The sequence below is a fragment of the Poecilia reticulata genome, linkage group LG1 (genome assembly GCF_000633615.1).
Source record: "Poecilia reticulata strain Guanapo linkage group LG1, Guppy_female_1.0+MT, whole genome shotgun sequence".
Taxonomy (NCBI): domain Eukaryota; kingdom Metazoa; phylum Chordata; class Actinopteri; order Cyprinodontiformes; family Poeciliidae; genus Poecilia; species Poecilia reticulata.
In genome coordinates this window covers 2,893,036-2,909,399 of record NC_024331.1, presented here as the reverse complement: position 1 = coordinate 2,909,399, position 16,364 = coordinate 2,893,036, and the positions used below count along the sequence as shown (strand labels likewise).

Sequence of the window (16,364 nt, the reverse complement as noted above, 5' to 3'; positions counted from 1 at the left end):
TGAAAATGTAGAAATACTTACAGTCACGTTGCTCTCCTCCAGCCCCTCTGTGGAAAGACGAACATGTTAAACATCCTGACTGCTGGAGGAAACAGTCCAAAGTTTTCAAGATGGCTGACAGAGAAGAGCAGACTTACCAGAGACACTGGGAGAGTATTCTGGTAAACTGCTGGGTGACTGAACAGGCTGAGGGTTCCCTTTCTCTGCTGGTGTCTCAGTGGCTCCATCCTGAGGGTTATATTTAAAATAAATAAGCTACTAAAGCCAAAAGACTGTCTCCAAGTATCTGCCTCTATCAGAAAGTGAAGCAACAACAGTGAAAGACTAGAACTATGACAGTGTATTAGTACATTGTACATGGGTAAAAAAAAAAAAGTAAATTTCCACCAAAAAACTCAAATATTTTAAGAATAATCTCAAAAATCTTTTAGAAAAAACAAGGACATTTTTGAGTTTGTCCCATATTTTTCAGTAGAACATTTCTGAGAATAATCTCAAAATTTCTGAGTTTTTCAACTTTTGAAACTCAAATGTCCTTGTTTTTTCTGAAAACGTTTTTGGTATTAATCTAAAGATCTCTTAGTTTTTGGCAGAAATGTATTCCTCCCTTTTTTTCCCCATCTACAATGGCCCTGATACACTGTCATTCTGACACACTTCCTGACCATTGTGGTGATCTTTTCAATGTGCTGTTCTTATTGAGGTCGCTGTTTTCTGTTCATGTAAATGTCTGTTAAAATATCCAAATAGAAACTAGACACCTGCTTTACATGACAAACCCTCCCAGGGAAGAAATTAAAGTGATATAACAACAGCTCTATGTTCTCTACTGTACAGTTTCTCACATGCTAACATAGTGAAGCTAAAAGCTAACTAAGAGGTGAAGGAAACAGCTGAGTCTACAGGAGGCTGGAAAGTATTCCGCCTCCTCAGTATTCCTTCTGTTTTTCTTTCCTTACATCATGGAATTGAAACGTTTTGTTCATTTTGACTGAACTACACATTATACCAGCTCAGAGTTTTTCAGTGTCTTGCAGAAACATTAATACCCTCTGAAACTTTAGCCTTGTTTTTCTTGCTAGCACAAGCTGATACTGATCCAAACTGACTGAACACTTTTCTTTTTTATCAAATAAATACTAATTTATTTGATAACTCTACACTAGTACATCACATTTAAATACACCGGTAGCTTCACAAGCTTGGTCAAACATATAAAAACAACTTTAATTTGCTCAGTCAATGCAATTAGGAGTAGAACAGCCAATGGAAAATAAATAATAAAAACTGAAACTGACAAAAACAAAAAGTTGACTACCTTGGTGAAAAATAAACTGCAAACAACCTTCTTCCAAATGATTCAGAAAGAACAATTAGAAATTTTAAATATAATGTAAGACTAAATAATAAAACATGGTGTCACTCAGAGCTCTAAGTATAGAATATAGATCTGATATAGAATAGAAGAGCTGCCCTCATGGATCAGACACATTGTCATCGATACAGATATTAATGTCTGATCTCTAATCTGAAGGCTAGAACAAATTTCCATCTGGGATTGGGCTGCACTTAGTCACTCTGTGGGTCATAAGTTCAGGGGTCATCTGTAGTGTTTGTTTTCAGTCTTGGTTACGTCTGACCAAATCATGTTCTTCTCCTTGGTTGCTGTACTCAGAATATGATGAGATGAGATATAAGTTTCTGGCCTGAACAACACAAAGTCACTCGTTGGTTTTCTCACTGTAAAATCAACCACTGACCACGATAATGCTAACTTTGACTATAAATTATGTTACAGCTTTGTTTCTGCCTTCAACTTATTAAAGCACATTCAACAAGCTACCTTAAACTGTAAAACTGTAGAAAAAGCGTGATCATAAAACTACCTCAGCGTTGTCCTGGACGTCTGGGTGGAGCGGCTCCATGTAGGTCTTTGTAAGTTCTGTCACGATGGTAGTGGTGATGATGCAGTTTCGGCCTGCGATCAGGGAGCTGATGGCGGAGCCTGAAGTCGGGGCTGGTCTTTCAGTCAGTGGAGGTTCCGGCTGCTCTGTGCTGTCCTCTGGGGGATCCGGTTCCTGTGTGTGCTGGGAGGAAACGGCTGGGTTTTCCTGTAGCGGGTCCGGAAGGGAAGCAAAGTCCTCAGCCGCCTCTCCGTTCAGCCGCACCGACCCGTCCAGCTGGCAGGAAACAGAACAGCAGTTAGCATTTACACAGTACATCTTTGATGCAAGCTTTTAAATAAGCAGCTAATTTTATGCTAACATTATAAAAAAAAAAACATGTTCATTACAGGTTATTACAGATGTATTTTTTTCTTTTATGAAAGGTCATAAATGTTGAACCGAAGCTCCCAGGTTTCAGATCTTTATTCCTGTAATTGACTGTAGAATATTTGACCTTTTTGTTGGTTATTCTAAAGCACATTCTTCATCATCACAGCTTCTCTAGTTAAAAGGTGTGACAATAAAAAAACATCTGTGAAATTATTCTGTTAAGAAAACAAGCTATTGGAGACAAAATGATATCTAGACCGGATGTTATGGCTGAAAAATCACAACATAAGTGTTTCATATCAGTTTACATTGATAATTACTGATTAGATTTTTGTTTTAAATATCTGAAATTCTGCCAAACCTTTCCTGTTTTATTCAGTTTTCACTTTACATTGCTTTTTTCTTTCACTTTTAAGCAGTTATGAAGCACAGTGGCAAAACCTGAAACTGCTGCCGCACAAGTTACTCAGCAGGTTGCTGAGTAAGTGAGTTAGCTGATGCCTCCAGCCTCGTTTAGCTCACTGTGAGAAGTGGAGCAGCTAAAGCCTTTCTTCTGCTTACATCTCCCAGATATATATTGTTATTGATTTTGTGTCCAACCCTGCTGTAAATCAATCTAAACAAATATTTTTTTAAATGTTCTGTCATCATTTAGTTGATCTGGATCCTCGGTGGGAATTGGTGAAAAATAAAATCGTCGTCAGCTTCTTATCAAAATCAGAAAACTGATGGTCTTCAATCAAACCCCAACGACGCTGAAATCGTTTTCCTAACCAATGTGTTTGCTTTTGTGTTGAGCTGTGCAGAATCAGTGTCACATTTAGGGTGAAAAAGCTATTAAAGTAATTTACTAGCTTCTTATTTTTATGTTAAAAACATATTTTCACAGTCCTGAGATCCACTGGATGAGACGACAGAAATGCAGCGCTCCTACCTGTTGGACCTCCACAAGTTTGTGTTCAGGAGCAGAACACCTGGGCGGGCAGAAGGGCTTGGCCGCCAGCTGGGGGAGCGGTCTGGAGGGTGCAGATGGAAGGGAGGGGAGTTTGTGTTTGGGTTGAAGTGCAGCAGCAGGATCAGTGGGGGACTGAGGGGCTCCTGGGTCAGGCTGATTCTTATGCTCATCATGGGGGTCTGTCAGATGGGAGGGGGGCTCAGGAAGCTGTTCCGACTGGAGCTGCTCACTGTATGTATTTGTGTCTTTGAGTTGGAGGGCATCTGGTTCCAAAGAGCTGCTGAGGTTCACACCAGACTGATGTTTTTCATGGCTGTCCTCTGTCTGTCCACAGCGTTCCTGTTCGGTGAGACTGTCTGTGTCCGGCTGGTTTGGATGCTCCAGCCTCTCTGAGTCACCGTCGCCTGACGTCTGGCTGTGCTCCTGCTCCGTCTGGTTCAGGAACTGTTTGGGTTTGTTGGTGCTTCTGGGCAGCTTCAGGCTGTCCAGTGTTGCATCGCTGATGGTGAAGCGGAGGGCGTAGCGCTGTAAAACCAAAGCTGCCTCCTCTGGAGTCGCTGCCTGTCTGTATGCTTCACATAGCTCAGCTTCCCTGCGTTCTCTGAAAAACAGGAACCAAGACAATTTAAAGGGGCAGTATTATGTGTTTTCCAGGCACGCACTGCCATTTTATAGCACAATCATGTTCCTACTTCTTCAGTTGTCATAAAAATGCTGTATATATAAAATACAACTTACAAAGTTTTTAACTTTGTAATTTAATGCCTTGAAACTAGGCCTCTGTCTCTTTAAGAAACTCCTGCTCTTTCTGAAAGAGCTCTGCCTTCGGAAAGTCATCACAACATGGCTCCTCTATTAACCCATTAACAACGTTTTTACCAATGTTGCTCAGAGAAGTAGCTCCTATCATGAGCTCAGCAGATGCGCAGTTCCACCAGCTGTTTGCTAATTGCTGCTGGCTAGTCTGAAGGAGTTGAATGGAATAGGGAAGTATTGCTTGGAAACTGCAGCTCTGAAGAGGAGCTTCATCCTCGAAGGTGGTGCTGTATCTACACAGGAGTTTGGCACAATTGAATGGTTACCATGGAGATTAAAGAATTTCTAAAATATACATGAATGAATCAAGCAGCAATGTTTTGATGTGGGAATAAGATTGGAACATGAGGTGAAGCTTAAAAAATTCGACTTTACAGAATACTGCCGCTTTAATTAGCCCTAAACAAGGGTGAGTAAAGAAGCCAAAAATTGTACTCAAGTAAGAGTAGCACTACTTCAACACATTTTACTTACTTTTTACTCAGATAAAAGTTAAAAGTAGCCATCCAAGAAATTACTCAACAGTAACAAAAGTATTTGATTAAAAGGCGACTCGATTTCTGAGTAACTGATCAGAGTATCTGATTTGATATTTACAAATCATGTCACCCGACAGACAAAAATGTAAAGTTATGTCCAAATTCTGGTATTTTAAAATGGAAAAAAACATAAATGATATAATTGCATAATAACAGATTCAGTCTATGCTTTTCCAAATAAACACAAAACCTAGGTAGAAAATAACAATAGAAAAACAAAGCTTGAGCACAAACAAGAAGTCTTACTTTTTTATCTCGTGTATTTTTTGTTTTTCCTTCATTCACTGCAGTTACTCTCAGTGGATCAAGTATCCAGAAATTTTACTTCCGTAAGAGTAAAAAGTACAGTATAGTAAAGCTACTCTTAAATGTACATTTTTTTCCAAAATGTTACTTAAGTAAATGTAATTAGCTGCTACCCAACTCTGACTGCAAATGTGCTAGTCTCATGTTTAAGGTAAAACTCTTACACTTACTTCTCCTCCACGATCTCCTTGTAAGTCTTAATGCTCTTCCTCTTATTGCCGTCCACTCCGTTCCCCTTCATCCTTTTCTCCATCCTCTTCCTCTCCTCCTCCTTTTTAATCAGCTCCTGTGACGCGCTGCGGCGGCGGTTCTTCCAGCGGGCCAGGTCCTGAGACAAAAGTTCACAGCATCCATCAGTTCCAGTCTGCTGAACGCTACCTGACGCACGCCGTTTCAAGACAAGAAGAGCCTCACATCCTGCCACTGGTCCTCCTCCTCCACGAAAGCATTGTACTGCTGGTGCATGCGTTCATATCGCGACGGGCTCAGCGAAGGGAAGTGTCCTGCCTCGTCCTCGTTGGCCATGTCTCCCATACTCACACTCCTGGAAATGTAAAAAAACTGTAAGGAAACACTGTAAGGATTTTGTCTGACAAAAATCACGTGTCGGTTTTTCTTGTGTTGCACATAGTTTGGAGCGATGTGTAACGTGCGATGATAAACAATGCGCAGTCCATACTTAAAAAGCAGCAGGCAAAACAAAAAATTACAGTGAACAGAAACGACTGACAAAACCCCCCCAAAAAACAGCAAGACGTATTTGCAGGAATTTACTGATTTCAACCAAATAATCAGAATCAGCTTCAGGTTTAGAAATGTATAAAACACTTGAGTTACAAAAAAATATTTTTTGAAGTTGTCTGTTTTTTCAACTGAATTAGGACTATTTTGCGGCACTGAATCTGAAAATGACATCCATTTTTCTCAATCAGGTCAGATTTTTATTTTAATGTCATTTAGAGAAATCTGATCTTCTGACTGAATTGATGTCATTTTTGTGACATCATCAGTTCATTTATGTTAATATTTATCATCCAAAAAAAGTTTTAGATGAAAAAAATAGTTTTCTAACAGAGTGTATAAAATAAATCTTACAAACTTGGAGTTCTGCAAATTGAATAATAAACACTGATAAGGGTAAGTTCATGTGAATTGAACATTTTGTCTTCATTGTGTAAAATTCTCTGCTCCTTTCTGTCCTGATGGAATCTGTCCTTCTGCTCTTCACTCATTTATCAGATTCTCAGGAAACTGATCCATAAGTGAGAACAAGACCTGCATTTTGATGCTCATGTTACTCCATAGTAACATAAAGTTACTAACAGAAAGTTGACCCGATTGCACAAAACCAATGTGATTTTTTAATTCAGCACATCAACATGACCCAAAACAGTTGAAAAACACCAAACAATTTCTTTTCTGTTGACCAGTGTGATCCATCCGTCCATCGTTCAACTGTTTCTACTGCGTTTCCATTGACTGTAAAATTGCGCAAATTGAAATGACAGTGTTTTTTTCCATTGGCAGATTATTTCGCTTATAATATAAGGAATTAGTGACTTAAGACAAGCTTCTACATCTTGATGAAAATTTCCTTGAAATAAGACAAAACTAATATGCAAGTGTACCAAGATATTGTACAAGAAACTAGAGGAAAATTACTACAGATCTTTTGTTTTGAATAAGTGAACCAAACTTTGTGGCCCAGCGGTAGAAGTGCAGTGAGATGTGAACAGTCATGAACATGGTTCCAGCACGTTTGGGTGTTGCAAACAGAGTCTTTGCAGTTTGTTAACCAACACGTTGACATGCAGGCCATGCATATATGTCACCATGCAGGACGTCCGTGAGAGCGAGTCGGTGAAACTTACTCGTTGTCTAAGAGAAAAGCAACTCGTCGGCTCACCCTATAACAGCAGCAGAGGGGAGAGTTTGAGGATAACAGGAAGGCACGCCTCAAAGAAGCAGGTATGGAAGGTGAAAATGAGACAAAGTTAAATCGTTTCTATCATTGATATGAAGACATGGCGAGCCGAGCAGAGAGAGAGCAGCTGTGATGTCAGTGCTACTGTCCTGTTGGTCAAATCAGAGAAAAGATGAAAAATCAAACATTACTCTCACATCATTGGAGGAAGCTCATCCTCCAGCCAGCATGGTTTCTTTTCCCGCCTCATCTTCCCATCCTCGCTTTTTTCCTCCTCTCTCCCCGCCTCTACCTGCTCCTCCACACTACAGGTGTGAGATGATGGAGGACTGTAAGGATGTATAAGTGAGGAGGAGGAGGAGGAAGAGGATGGTTCGATCGCATCGATAACGGCTGCGTCTGGGACCTGCCTCCCTGCCAGCCCAGGACACGCCGGGCTGGATGGGGCTTTGAAAGCCGGAGCTTCAAGTTCCGCTGCCATGGCAACAAAGCTGCTGAAACAACGATCCAATGACAGAGCCAGGATTAACAGGAAACACATCGACACTGAACTGAACTGCTACCACAAAAACTGCCAGCTCATCGCCTTGTAGGATAAGTTCACTCTGATTTTAAATCATTGTCTTCTGATTTGTTTTGGGCAAACTGGACCTTTCTGTGCTTTCAGCACGTAAAAACATTTGTTTGTTCCTGACTAAAATACAACAACGAAAACAATTGGAGATTGGTTTGATTTAAAAATTAGGAGGATTAGGGCCACTGAAAAAAGTAATCAGACTTTTCACATAATGCTGAGTTTAATCTCAAAATCCTGACTTTAATCCTCTGACAACAAAAAATTTAATTAGGAGTGAAAAGTCAGAATTCTTAGATCATGGTTAGAATTCAGAGAGAAAAAAAGTCAAGAATTCTTTCATTTTTTTAGTGGCCATAATCCTCTTCCATACTAACGTTCTTCACTGTTTTATACTGACTTGGACTGAATTTCCACAGAATTCATCAGATTGGATATAATTAATTTTTTACTGAACTAAATATTTGCATGTTTAGATTATCTTGATGTAAGAATTATGTTTTTTAATTCATATATTTTAGGATTCATTTTAAAATTCTTATGTTTGTTTTTAAATCACTGCATAATCTTGCCCCGGCTTACCTCTCTGAGCTTCTTCACAACCTACATGCCCTATCAGTCTCTCAGGTCCGCAGATCAGCTGCTCTTGGAGGTACCGAGATCCAGAATGAAGCTCAGAGAGGACAGGGCTTTCACAGGTTAGAGAGGCTCCTTCACTGTCTACTTTTATAGCTTGTCTTAAAACCCATCTATTTTACTTGGCTTTCAACTCCAGCGGAATCTAGTTTTAAATTGCATGTTTGTTTTTAAACTGTAAGTTTTTTTTATTTTTTATTGTCATGTTGTGTTTTAATGTACAGCCCTTTGTATCAGCTGTGGTTGTTTTAAAGTGCTTTATAAATAAAGTTGGTATGGTAAATACCCAATCAGATAATCACAGACGTGTTAAACCGTATTGTGAGCGGAGAGAACTTATCCTTTAGGAACAGCAGCAGTTTAATTTTGATTCAGTTCTGAAACATTAAACCCAGACAGTTTCACACCAAGCTGAAACCCAGCAGCCAGAGTCATGCCAACCAACGCCGGGGTTAGTGATCCAATAGCTGAAGAGCAGAACCATGTTAGAACTGAAAAGAGCTCATAGTTTCCATTAATCCAGCTGATCAGAGATCAGCTATCAAGCACTCCTGCAGCAAACCAGAACCAGTCAGTTCATTCAGAAATCAGCAGGAAACCTTCTGATGTTTCCCTTCAACACACCACACCTGCTCTGTCAGGTACTCTAGTTGGAACTGCAGCGGGTTAGAAACACACCGGCCGTGTCTTCATTCCATCTCAGGAAATACCTTCCTCCGTCCATGTCTGCTTTGAGTTTGGACTTGTTTCCTGACTGCTTCGCTGCAGTCTCTGAACTGATGTTGTGTCTGACCGACCCAGGTACTGGCAGGAACTGATTGAAGCCCTGATTTCCTCTGAAGATGGCTGCTTTCTGGAATGTCCCGCTCCTCCGAGCCACCACGTTGTCTCTGTCCAGATCGGGGATGTTCTTGTCTCTATCGGACTCATCGGGTTGGCCTTCAGTTTGGGTCGTTGCTCTGATCACTGGGCAGTGAGGCGTTTCTTCTAGGATTCTGGGCCGCTGGCTGGCCGCTCTAAAGCAGAACAGTCTGAACTGAAGTAACTAAAATACCAACGATGAAGAAGCAGGCAACACCATTCCGGTTAGCGGCTTCAGCACCCTGCTAAGCACGGCAAACATCCGTTTTCAGCCCACCTGGTGCCGATGAGCACTTCCTTGTTGCTAGGAGGCACAGCATCAGTGGGAACGTCCCCTCGGCTGCTCCACCCAGACCCGGGCGGAGGCAGGAAACGCCTGAAATCTGCTGAGCCAGCTGTTTGTTTTAGGAAAGCACCTGTCCTCCTGGCCATCATGTCGTCCTTCTGAAGGTCGGGAATCCGCTCCTCTTCCTCCTCTTCGTCTTCTGCCTGTGCTCTCTGCTCATACAGAGCAAAACGAGCGTCTATCTCGGCGGCTGTAGGGGTGGGTTCGGCCGACCAGGGTCGGTGTTCCGCACATCCATCCATAACAACACTACAGCATACAGCAGCAAAGATGAGTGACTGACCCACAAACTGTCGCAATGATCCGCATAACACACAAAGAAACAGGTTAAGAGGATAGCAGGAAGCAGAATAACTAATAATAATAATAAATAATAATAATAATAATAATAATAATAATAATATGCTCTGCTTCTCCAAATTATGAAAAACTACCTAACAGTGGAAAAAAACAAAACAAGTCCAAGAAATGATACCTCTCCTAGAGCCGACTGTAATTCTGATAGAGATTAAAATGATGTTTGAGGTTTAATTAAACATATTCCTTCTGGAAATATCCATGCACACATCTACCAAGCTTGGTAGGAGACTGGGAGAAAATTAAGATGGTTAAGTAAGGTAGCATCTATTATTATGAATATGCGGTTTGTTTACATGACACTGGAGTTTCTTACACGGTGTTACACCACATTCTGTGACCATCGTATTGTGATTGTACAAGGCACAGTAGCATAAATACCATGCTACGCCAAAAAACAAAAAAAAACAAAAAGTAAGTTTTGCGGTGTTGAGGGTGCGGATAAAATAAAGAAAAATGCGAACCAAGAAAACTAAAATAAAAAGCCGAAAAAAAGAAGAAAAACTAAAATTTTACCACTAATATGACAACTATTATGAAAATATAGACGGTCACAGAATATGACTTCTTTTTTGAAACCAAGTCTCGCAATAAAACTTTTCTGTAACACGTCCCACAGAAGTGTGAACTAGTATTCCGCAAGTGTGACAGCACACATGCGCAGACACACAACAGGTTTTATTCTACGCATGAACAGGCAGGCAACAAAAACAATGACGGATAGTATATTAATGTTGTGCTACTTAACCTGTTCACAATCCTGTCTAATATTTTCTGACAGGAAATCAGAAATGTTATACGAGTACACCATTCATGGGAGACTGTAACAAACGGCTTTAGATGTGGTGGAAGCTCAGGGTCAAAAGCGCATGCGAGTTCGACGACATGCTAAAATCACAGCGCCATATAGTGGCCTGGCATGATAACTACAGCCAACTCAACTACAGCGGTCTCGCAAACGCAGCCTAAAACATGCAGGATGCCAGCCCCCGAGCAGCAGATGAATGAAGCACTGAAGCCTCGCTAAAGTTTGAACACCCCCTGAACATTTACAGTCACATCTTTCAAACGTTTCGGGCGAGAGGCGGGGTACACCCAGTCTGTCACAGGGCACTAAAAATAACATGTTGAGTTAAATTATTGTATTAAAAAATTTAAAATGTTGCATAATTTTAGCCATTTAAAGCTGCAGTATGTAACTTTTATAGAAAAACGTTACTATGTGCATATGAGGCAGATAACCTGTAAAAAGATCGATCTCCTTGTGCTGCTATTGTCTCAAGAAAACAACCGATCCCGCTCATAAACAACCAATTAGAGTCTGGTGGAGGATCTTAATCAATCTCGTGAATGTGCTGCTAAATGTACTAATGGCGAAGAAACAACTTACTGTTACAGGAAAACCGTTTACCTACCGTCATCAGTGCCATGTTCACTAGCGTTAGCACTCACTAAGGCTAGTTAGAAATGCTAGCAAACTAGCCTAGCATGCTAGTTAGCCTAGCTACATGGGAAGAAGCTCCATTGTAGCAGAGAGGAAGGTGGTTGTTGGAAGGTGTAAGAGTATGCGCTCAGGCATGATTGACAGCGCTAAGACCCGCCTCCTGGCTCTGATTGGTTGTTTCAATCACATCACTGGGAGGAGGCAGAGGAGCTTCATTTTGTTCGTATTATCTTTCTCATATCCTACTGTCAAGACATAGTGACAATTTTAACAAATCCGTAAATATATATGTATATTTTTTATAAAAGTTACATACTGCAGCTTTAATTAAGACCCATCAGGTGCCTGATTCTTGTAGTTCTGCATGCGTTCGTGCAGCTTTGTTTCTTACTGAAACTACAAGCAGGTCAATGCAACGCAGAGCAATTCAGAAGTGCTTTCAAAATACATAAGGTAGTCAAGGGAAATTTGTCATTAGGACCCTGAAACATGAGGCAATGAGGGGAAAAAGCAGTGTCCTGACTAACTACTCTATGAGTAAAGCAACAGAAAGGGGCCAGTGCTTTCTGGCCCAAACCCATAGCAATGCAGACTGCTCTGGGTTTGGGCCTCGTCATGTTTGGTCTTGTCCGTACCTGCGATTCCCATCTGAAAGCCAGGAGCTCAGGTCAACGGTAGTCATTGCTACCGTTGCTTTGGACCGGAGTCGTCTAAGCGACTCTGGTTCCTCCCCTCCTCCTGCTGTGACTGCCTCTGTCGGCTGTTCGATCTCAGTCAGACCCCCAAAGGTCACAACCCTGTCATGACCTCGTCCAGCCTTTGCTGATCCGCTGATTCCGTAAGTTCTCTGCAGACAAGCCTGACACACGGGGGCTGGCCTATCCTCACTGTAGATGCGGTCTCACAAGTTAAGAGAAGGAAACACACGCATACACACACACACATACACAGAGGCACAGGAAGCAGACGGGGACAGAGAAATCATGGAAAAAAAGATCAGACTTTGAAGACAAAAGCTTGATGAGGTTGAAATGTTTAGTTAGACGGGAAGCGGTCGGTGAACAGAGGACAGAGCATGGGGTTTTCTGTTTGGATCACTTCAGCACACACTCAAACACACTTCGCATTTCTATCTCTTCCACTATTAGGTAGTCACATTTTCCTCCTCACTGCTGCTCGGCTGGAGCACAAAACACCCCTTTATCCCGTTCCTCATGTCGCAATGAGATCAGCACAGAGACAGAAACAAGGCCGGAGCAGTGCTCTCACACACACACACGCACGCACGCGCAAACATGCACACACACGCCAGCCAATTCCCTGCTCCTTTTAATGCCAGTTGAACGAGAATATAGAGAAGTGGAAAGCTCCAATGACAAATAAAATGTGTTTAGAAAGTTAAAACTTCTGAATGTGTTTCTTTAATGATTACTAACTACATGTTTGGGGTGTAAACAAGACACTGCAGTGGTTATCTGGGATTAATCATTTCTGTTGATTGATAATGACAGATGAACACATGTGCAAATATTCTCCCTAACGTCCAATTACTCTACATGTTTACATTTGTGATGGTAGATGGTATAGAAACTATTTTCTCCTTCTATGCGATGGTTGTTATGGAAACCTTGCCTCTCTGCATGCCGGTTTTTGCTGCTGTTTGAGATATGTCCCTCCCTCACCGCCTCCTCTCTGTGTGTGGGGGGAAGATGAATTTGAGTCATCGTACAGCCTCCCCCCAGTTTCCACTGGTTTTAAACTTTGTTTTTATTATTAGGTTCGTAGCTGCCATCTTGCTGCCATTTCCTGATTCAGAAAGATGAGTGCACATCTATCTTACAATAAAAGTAAAAAACAGCAAATCAATCATCCAACCAATGAAAAAAGTTGACACAAACTATTGGTTGGATTTTTCTAAAATGTCCAGTAAGATATTAAAGTTCAGCAACAAAAGATAGCCAAGCCTTAAAATTGATCTAAGTGTGGAGAGTCTGTGTCTGTATGTATCTAACAGATACACTAACTCACATTCAAGACTCAAACTCACTATTAGAGCTTTCACTTTGCATTCATTTACGGAAGCATTAGCTATTTTTAAAGGTAATTTAACACACACACGCACGCACTCGCACAGATAGATATGATACAGTCATGTGAAAAAAAGAACACCCTACAGCAGGGGTGCCCAAACTTTTTGAGACCAAGATCTACTTTTTCTCTCACCAGCCGCCTTAGATCTACCTAATTACACAAAGACATAAAAATAGCAAATTAAACTCTATTGACTTATTTTATATGCGAGTATACATCAGTAATAGCAGAAATAATAAAGTGACAGAAAACCTAATCCAGTTTCTTCCTCAGTGAGATTCTGACACTGGTAGCAGCTTACTGGTTTTTCAGTCAGAAGCAGGTTGCAAACCTGACGAGAGCAGGTGTCAGTCAGTCATGGTAGATCTGAAATTTGGTTTGATGACCTCAATATGAGAAACCACAGACTGATAGGAGGAACCAAAGAGCCCAATAAAGGTAAAGGCAAATCTTCTGAAGTCGGGATATAATTAATTTAATTTCACTTAATTATCGCGGTAGAATTTGTTAAAACTTAATTAAATATATTTGTCTTATTTGATGTTTGTTGTGACGTATGCTCACAAACTAACGAGGTAATTAGTCCAAGTGTGTCGTTTATTGAACGTTCAGAAACTACAGCAGGTGTAATGAGCCACAGCAAAGGTAAACAAAGGTAAAACAATCCGAAAAGACGATCAACTCAAAACCACTACTACCTTTTTACTGTCTCTCTCTCTCTTTGTCGTTTAAGCACATCAGTTGCCGTGGCAACCGCCTGCCGAGGTTGCAATCTTTGCTTGCAAGCCGAGCAAAGATTACATTAAAATCACATCATTCAGTCGTTACAATATCAGGTTTCCAGACTTGATATTTATTATTATTATTATTAATAAGCCTCTCATGAACACAGCGGTGGTTAAGCAGCCTTTTTTTCCCTCTTTTTTTTGTTAATGGAACCGAAACGCACTGAATTGCGCAACACCTTGTTGAAACAATAATTACTGAGATTATTAATTTTAACATGTTTTGTTGACTTTTTATAATTATTCTTTTTTAATGAAGCTACAAACGTTTAGGATCTTAGTGAATATTTTTGATAAGCCTATCAGAAGAGGAAGTGCTGGCCTCAGCGTCCTGGCAGCGTTCAGTTTGTCACCTGTCGCAATCGACTCAAAACCTTTCCGCGGATCGACGTATTGGGCACCCCTGCCCTACAGCATATCTAAGATCACTTTAACAACTCTGCAAAGTTCAAATTATTCGCTAAAAGTGATCTTAATAAACCTTCAAACATTGCCATAGGATCTACAGTAGTTACAGTCAAGTCTTCTGGAATAATGCTCTTAGGGCAGAGGAGTCTAACCCTGAATTATTTAGATACTAAAGCAGAGGAAATATTGGGTATGAACCAAACAGAGCACTCCAGGAAAAGAAGCATGGAGGTCAAAGTGTCATGGTTTGGCTGGATCATACGTCATCATCATACGACCCACCATGAATCTCAGCAGGTATCAGAACAGAGCACCGACTCATACCAGGACATCCAGCCAGGACTTCCTGAAGAGTTTTGGACCAATCCAAGCCAACATCCTGATCTCCTTGAGAAACCCTTCAAAAATCTCCCAGTGAGGAGTGGGTCAGACTTTCCACAGGCTGACGTTAGAGATGGTGGAAGGCTACTAGAAGTGTCCAAAAAGGGGTAAGACTATGTATTAGGGAGGTAGGGTGTCCTACATTATTTATTATCAAACACATAAAGTGGTATAATGTGTCTAGTGAGTAAAAAATAATCATCTTTACAATGGTTACCTGTGATTAATCACTTTCTTTAACTGAGACAAACAAAAGGACTAAATTTTGATGTGTTTGTGAACATTTCTTTTGAAAAACTCATTGTTTTAGTGGGGTGTCCTAACTTTTTCACCTGACAGTACATCCCTGACATACAGCACTGAACTACTTTCATACAGGCAGTGTGTTTGGCACCTTGGTTCAGTCATCCTGAGACTCTCCCACTTCTGTACATCAGACGGACTCATGGAGGAGGAAACAAAGCTTATTGGTCCGTCCCTCTGAGGGAGGGGCCTGCTTTGGCCCCGCCTCCGAGCCAGGTCATCTCTCTGCTTATTTGGCATCGTCTTATCTTTTCCCTCTTCTCCCTCATCCTCCTCTTCCTTCAGGGAGGGGCTGTCTTTACGGGTTATGATGTCACAGACGGCTTCCTTCTCGCTGTAAAATCCATAGCCACAGGCGATAAGCGGGGAAACGTTATCCTTCAGAGTTAAGCAAAAGTCAACCACCAATATATGTTACTGGACTGGACATTACGTGACTTATGCGCCATTACTATGTATTGAGTCAGGAATATCAGTGATTGAGGAAAATAAAATAATAATGCAAACAATGTGAAAAAGAGAAGCAATGTTTTCTTTTTAATTGTCAACACTATGCCAACTAGATCACAAGATACAAGGGAATCCCATTTTATAGGTCAGGAAAAAGTTTTAATTAAAAAAGAAATATGGAGAAGTGGGAAGTAGGTGAGTTATGCAAGCTTGACTTTAACCTTAAAGTCAAGCTAGTTATGCTAGCTTATGCAAGCTAGTTATGCAAGCTTGACTTTAGGGTCCAGATATAATAATTAGTTGCCGACTAATTTTGATAGCTTAATATGTACTGTGCAGGTTGGTGTTGGTTTGGTTCAGTTAACAGAAAAATGAGGTGACCAACACATCTACTCTCTGACAGATAATCAGGAGAAGAGGTGTTTAAATTCAGACCATCCCTTAATAATTGCAATGTAAACATCAAGCCTGAAAACATAAAACTATATTGGGCTTAATGTTTTTGGGGTTTTATGTACTTTTTGTGGGGGAAATGTTTTTATGTTTTTTGATGTCAATTCCAGATTCACTTGAACATAATCTCTCCCTTGCCAGCTAGTGGAGTTGTTGTCAGTTCATTGCCATGACAACGTGTCTGCATGCAGAGTAAAGCTGACATAGGCTGAGTTTCCATTAACCACAAAACTGTGCAACTTGAAATTACCAAAAATAAATTAGCTCAACAAAATAAATATGCCAATTTTGAAAAAACAACAAAAAAACAAAAAAAACAAAAAAAAAAACATTTTGTTGATAAAACGTTTTTATGCTAGTATGTGGTGGTTTTTCAGCTGTATTGAAATAAATGTATTTTGCAGAACTGCAATGGAAAAAATTTTTTCACATCACACGAGTCGTGATCAACAGCTGAAT

General features: G+C 40.7%; 1 protein-coding gene across 9 annotated transcripts in view; it reads right to left on the bottom strand.

The window, feature by feature from the left end:
* LOC103458988 (LIM and calponin homology domains-containing protein 1-like) overlaps positions 1–16,364 on the bottom strand; it is a 41,654-nt gene that overhangs the window by 5,030 nt on the left and 20,260 nt on the right. For 4 of the 9 annotated variants that reach the window (XM_008400197.2, XM_008400450.2, XM_008400533.2 and 1 more), the window contains 12 exons: positions 15,094–15,336; positions 11,670–11,921; positions 9,165–9,482; positions 8,737–9,042; positions 7,014–7,310; positions 6,764–6,799; positions 5,307–5,436; positions 5,063–5,220; positions 3,211–3,832; positions 1,887–2,180; positions 138–228; positions 22–47 (listed from right to left, as the gene is read on the bottom strand). In XM_008400197.2, coding sequence (XP_008398419.1) covers positions 22–47; positions 138–228; positions 1,887–2,180; positions 3,211–3,832; positions 5,063–5,220; positions 5,307–5,436; positions 6,764–6,799; positions 7,014–7,310; positions 8,737–9,042; positions 9,165–9,482; positions 11,670–11,921; positions 15,094–15,336 — 2,773 coding nt within the window. The remainder of the gene's footprint in view (positions 1–21; positions 48–137; positions 229–1,886; positions 2,181–3,210; positions 3,833–5,062; positions 5,221–5,306; positions 5,437–6,763; positions 6,800–7,013; positions 7,311–8,736; positions 9,043–9,164; positions 9,483–11,669; positions 11,922–15,093; positions 15,337–16,364) is intronic. The other 5 variants (XM_008400284.2, XM_008400693.2, XM_008400773.2 and 2 more) reach the window with 5 other exon arrangements.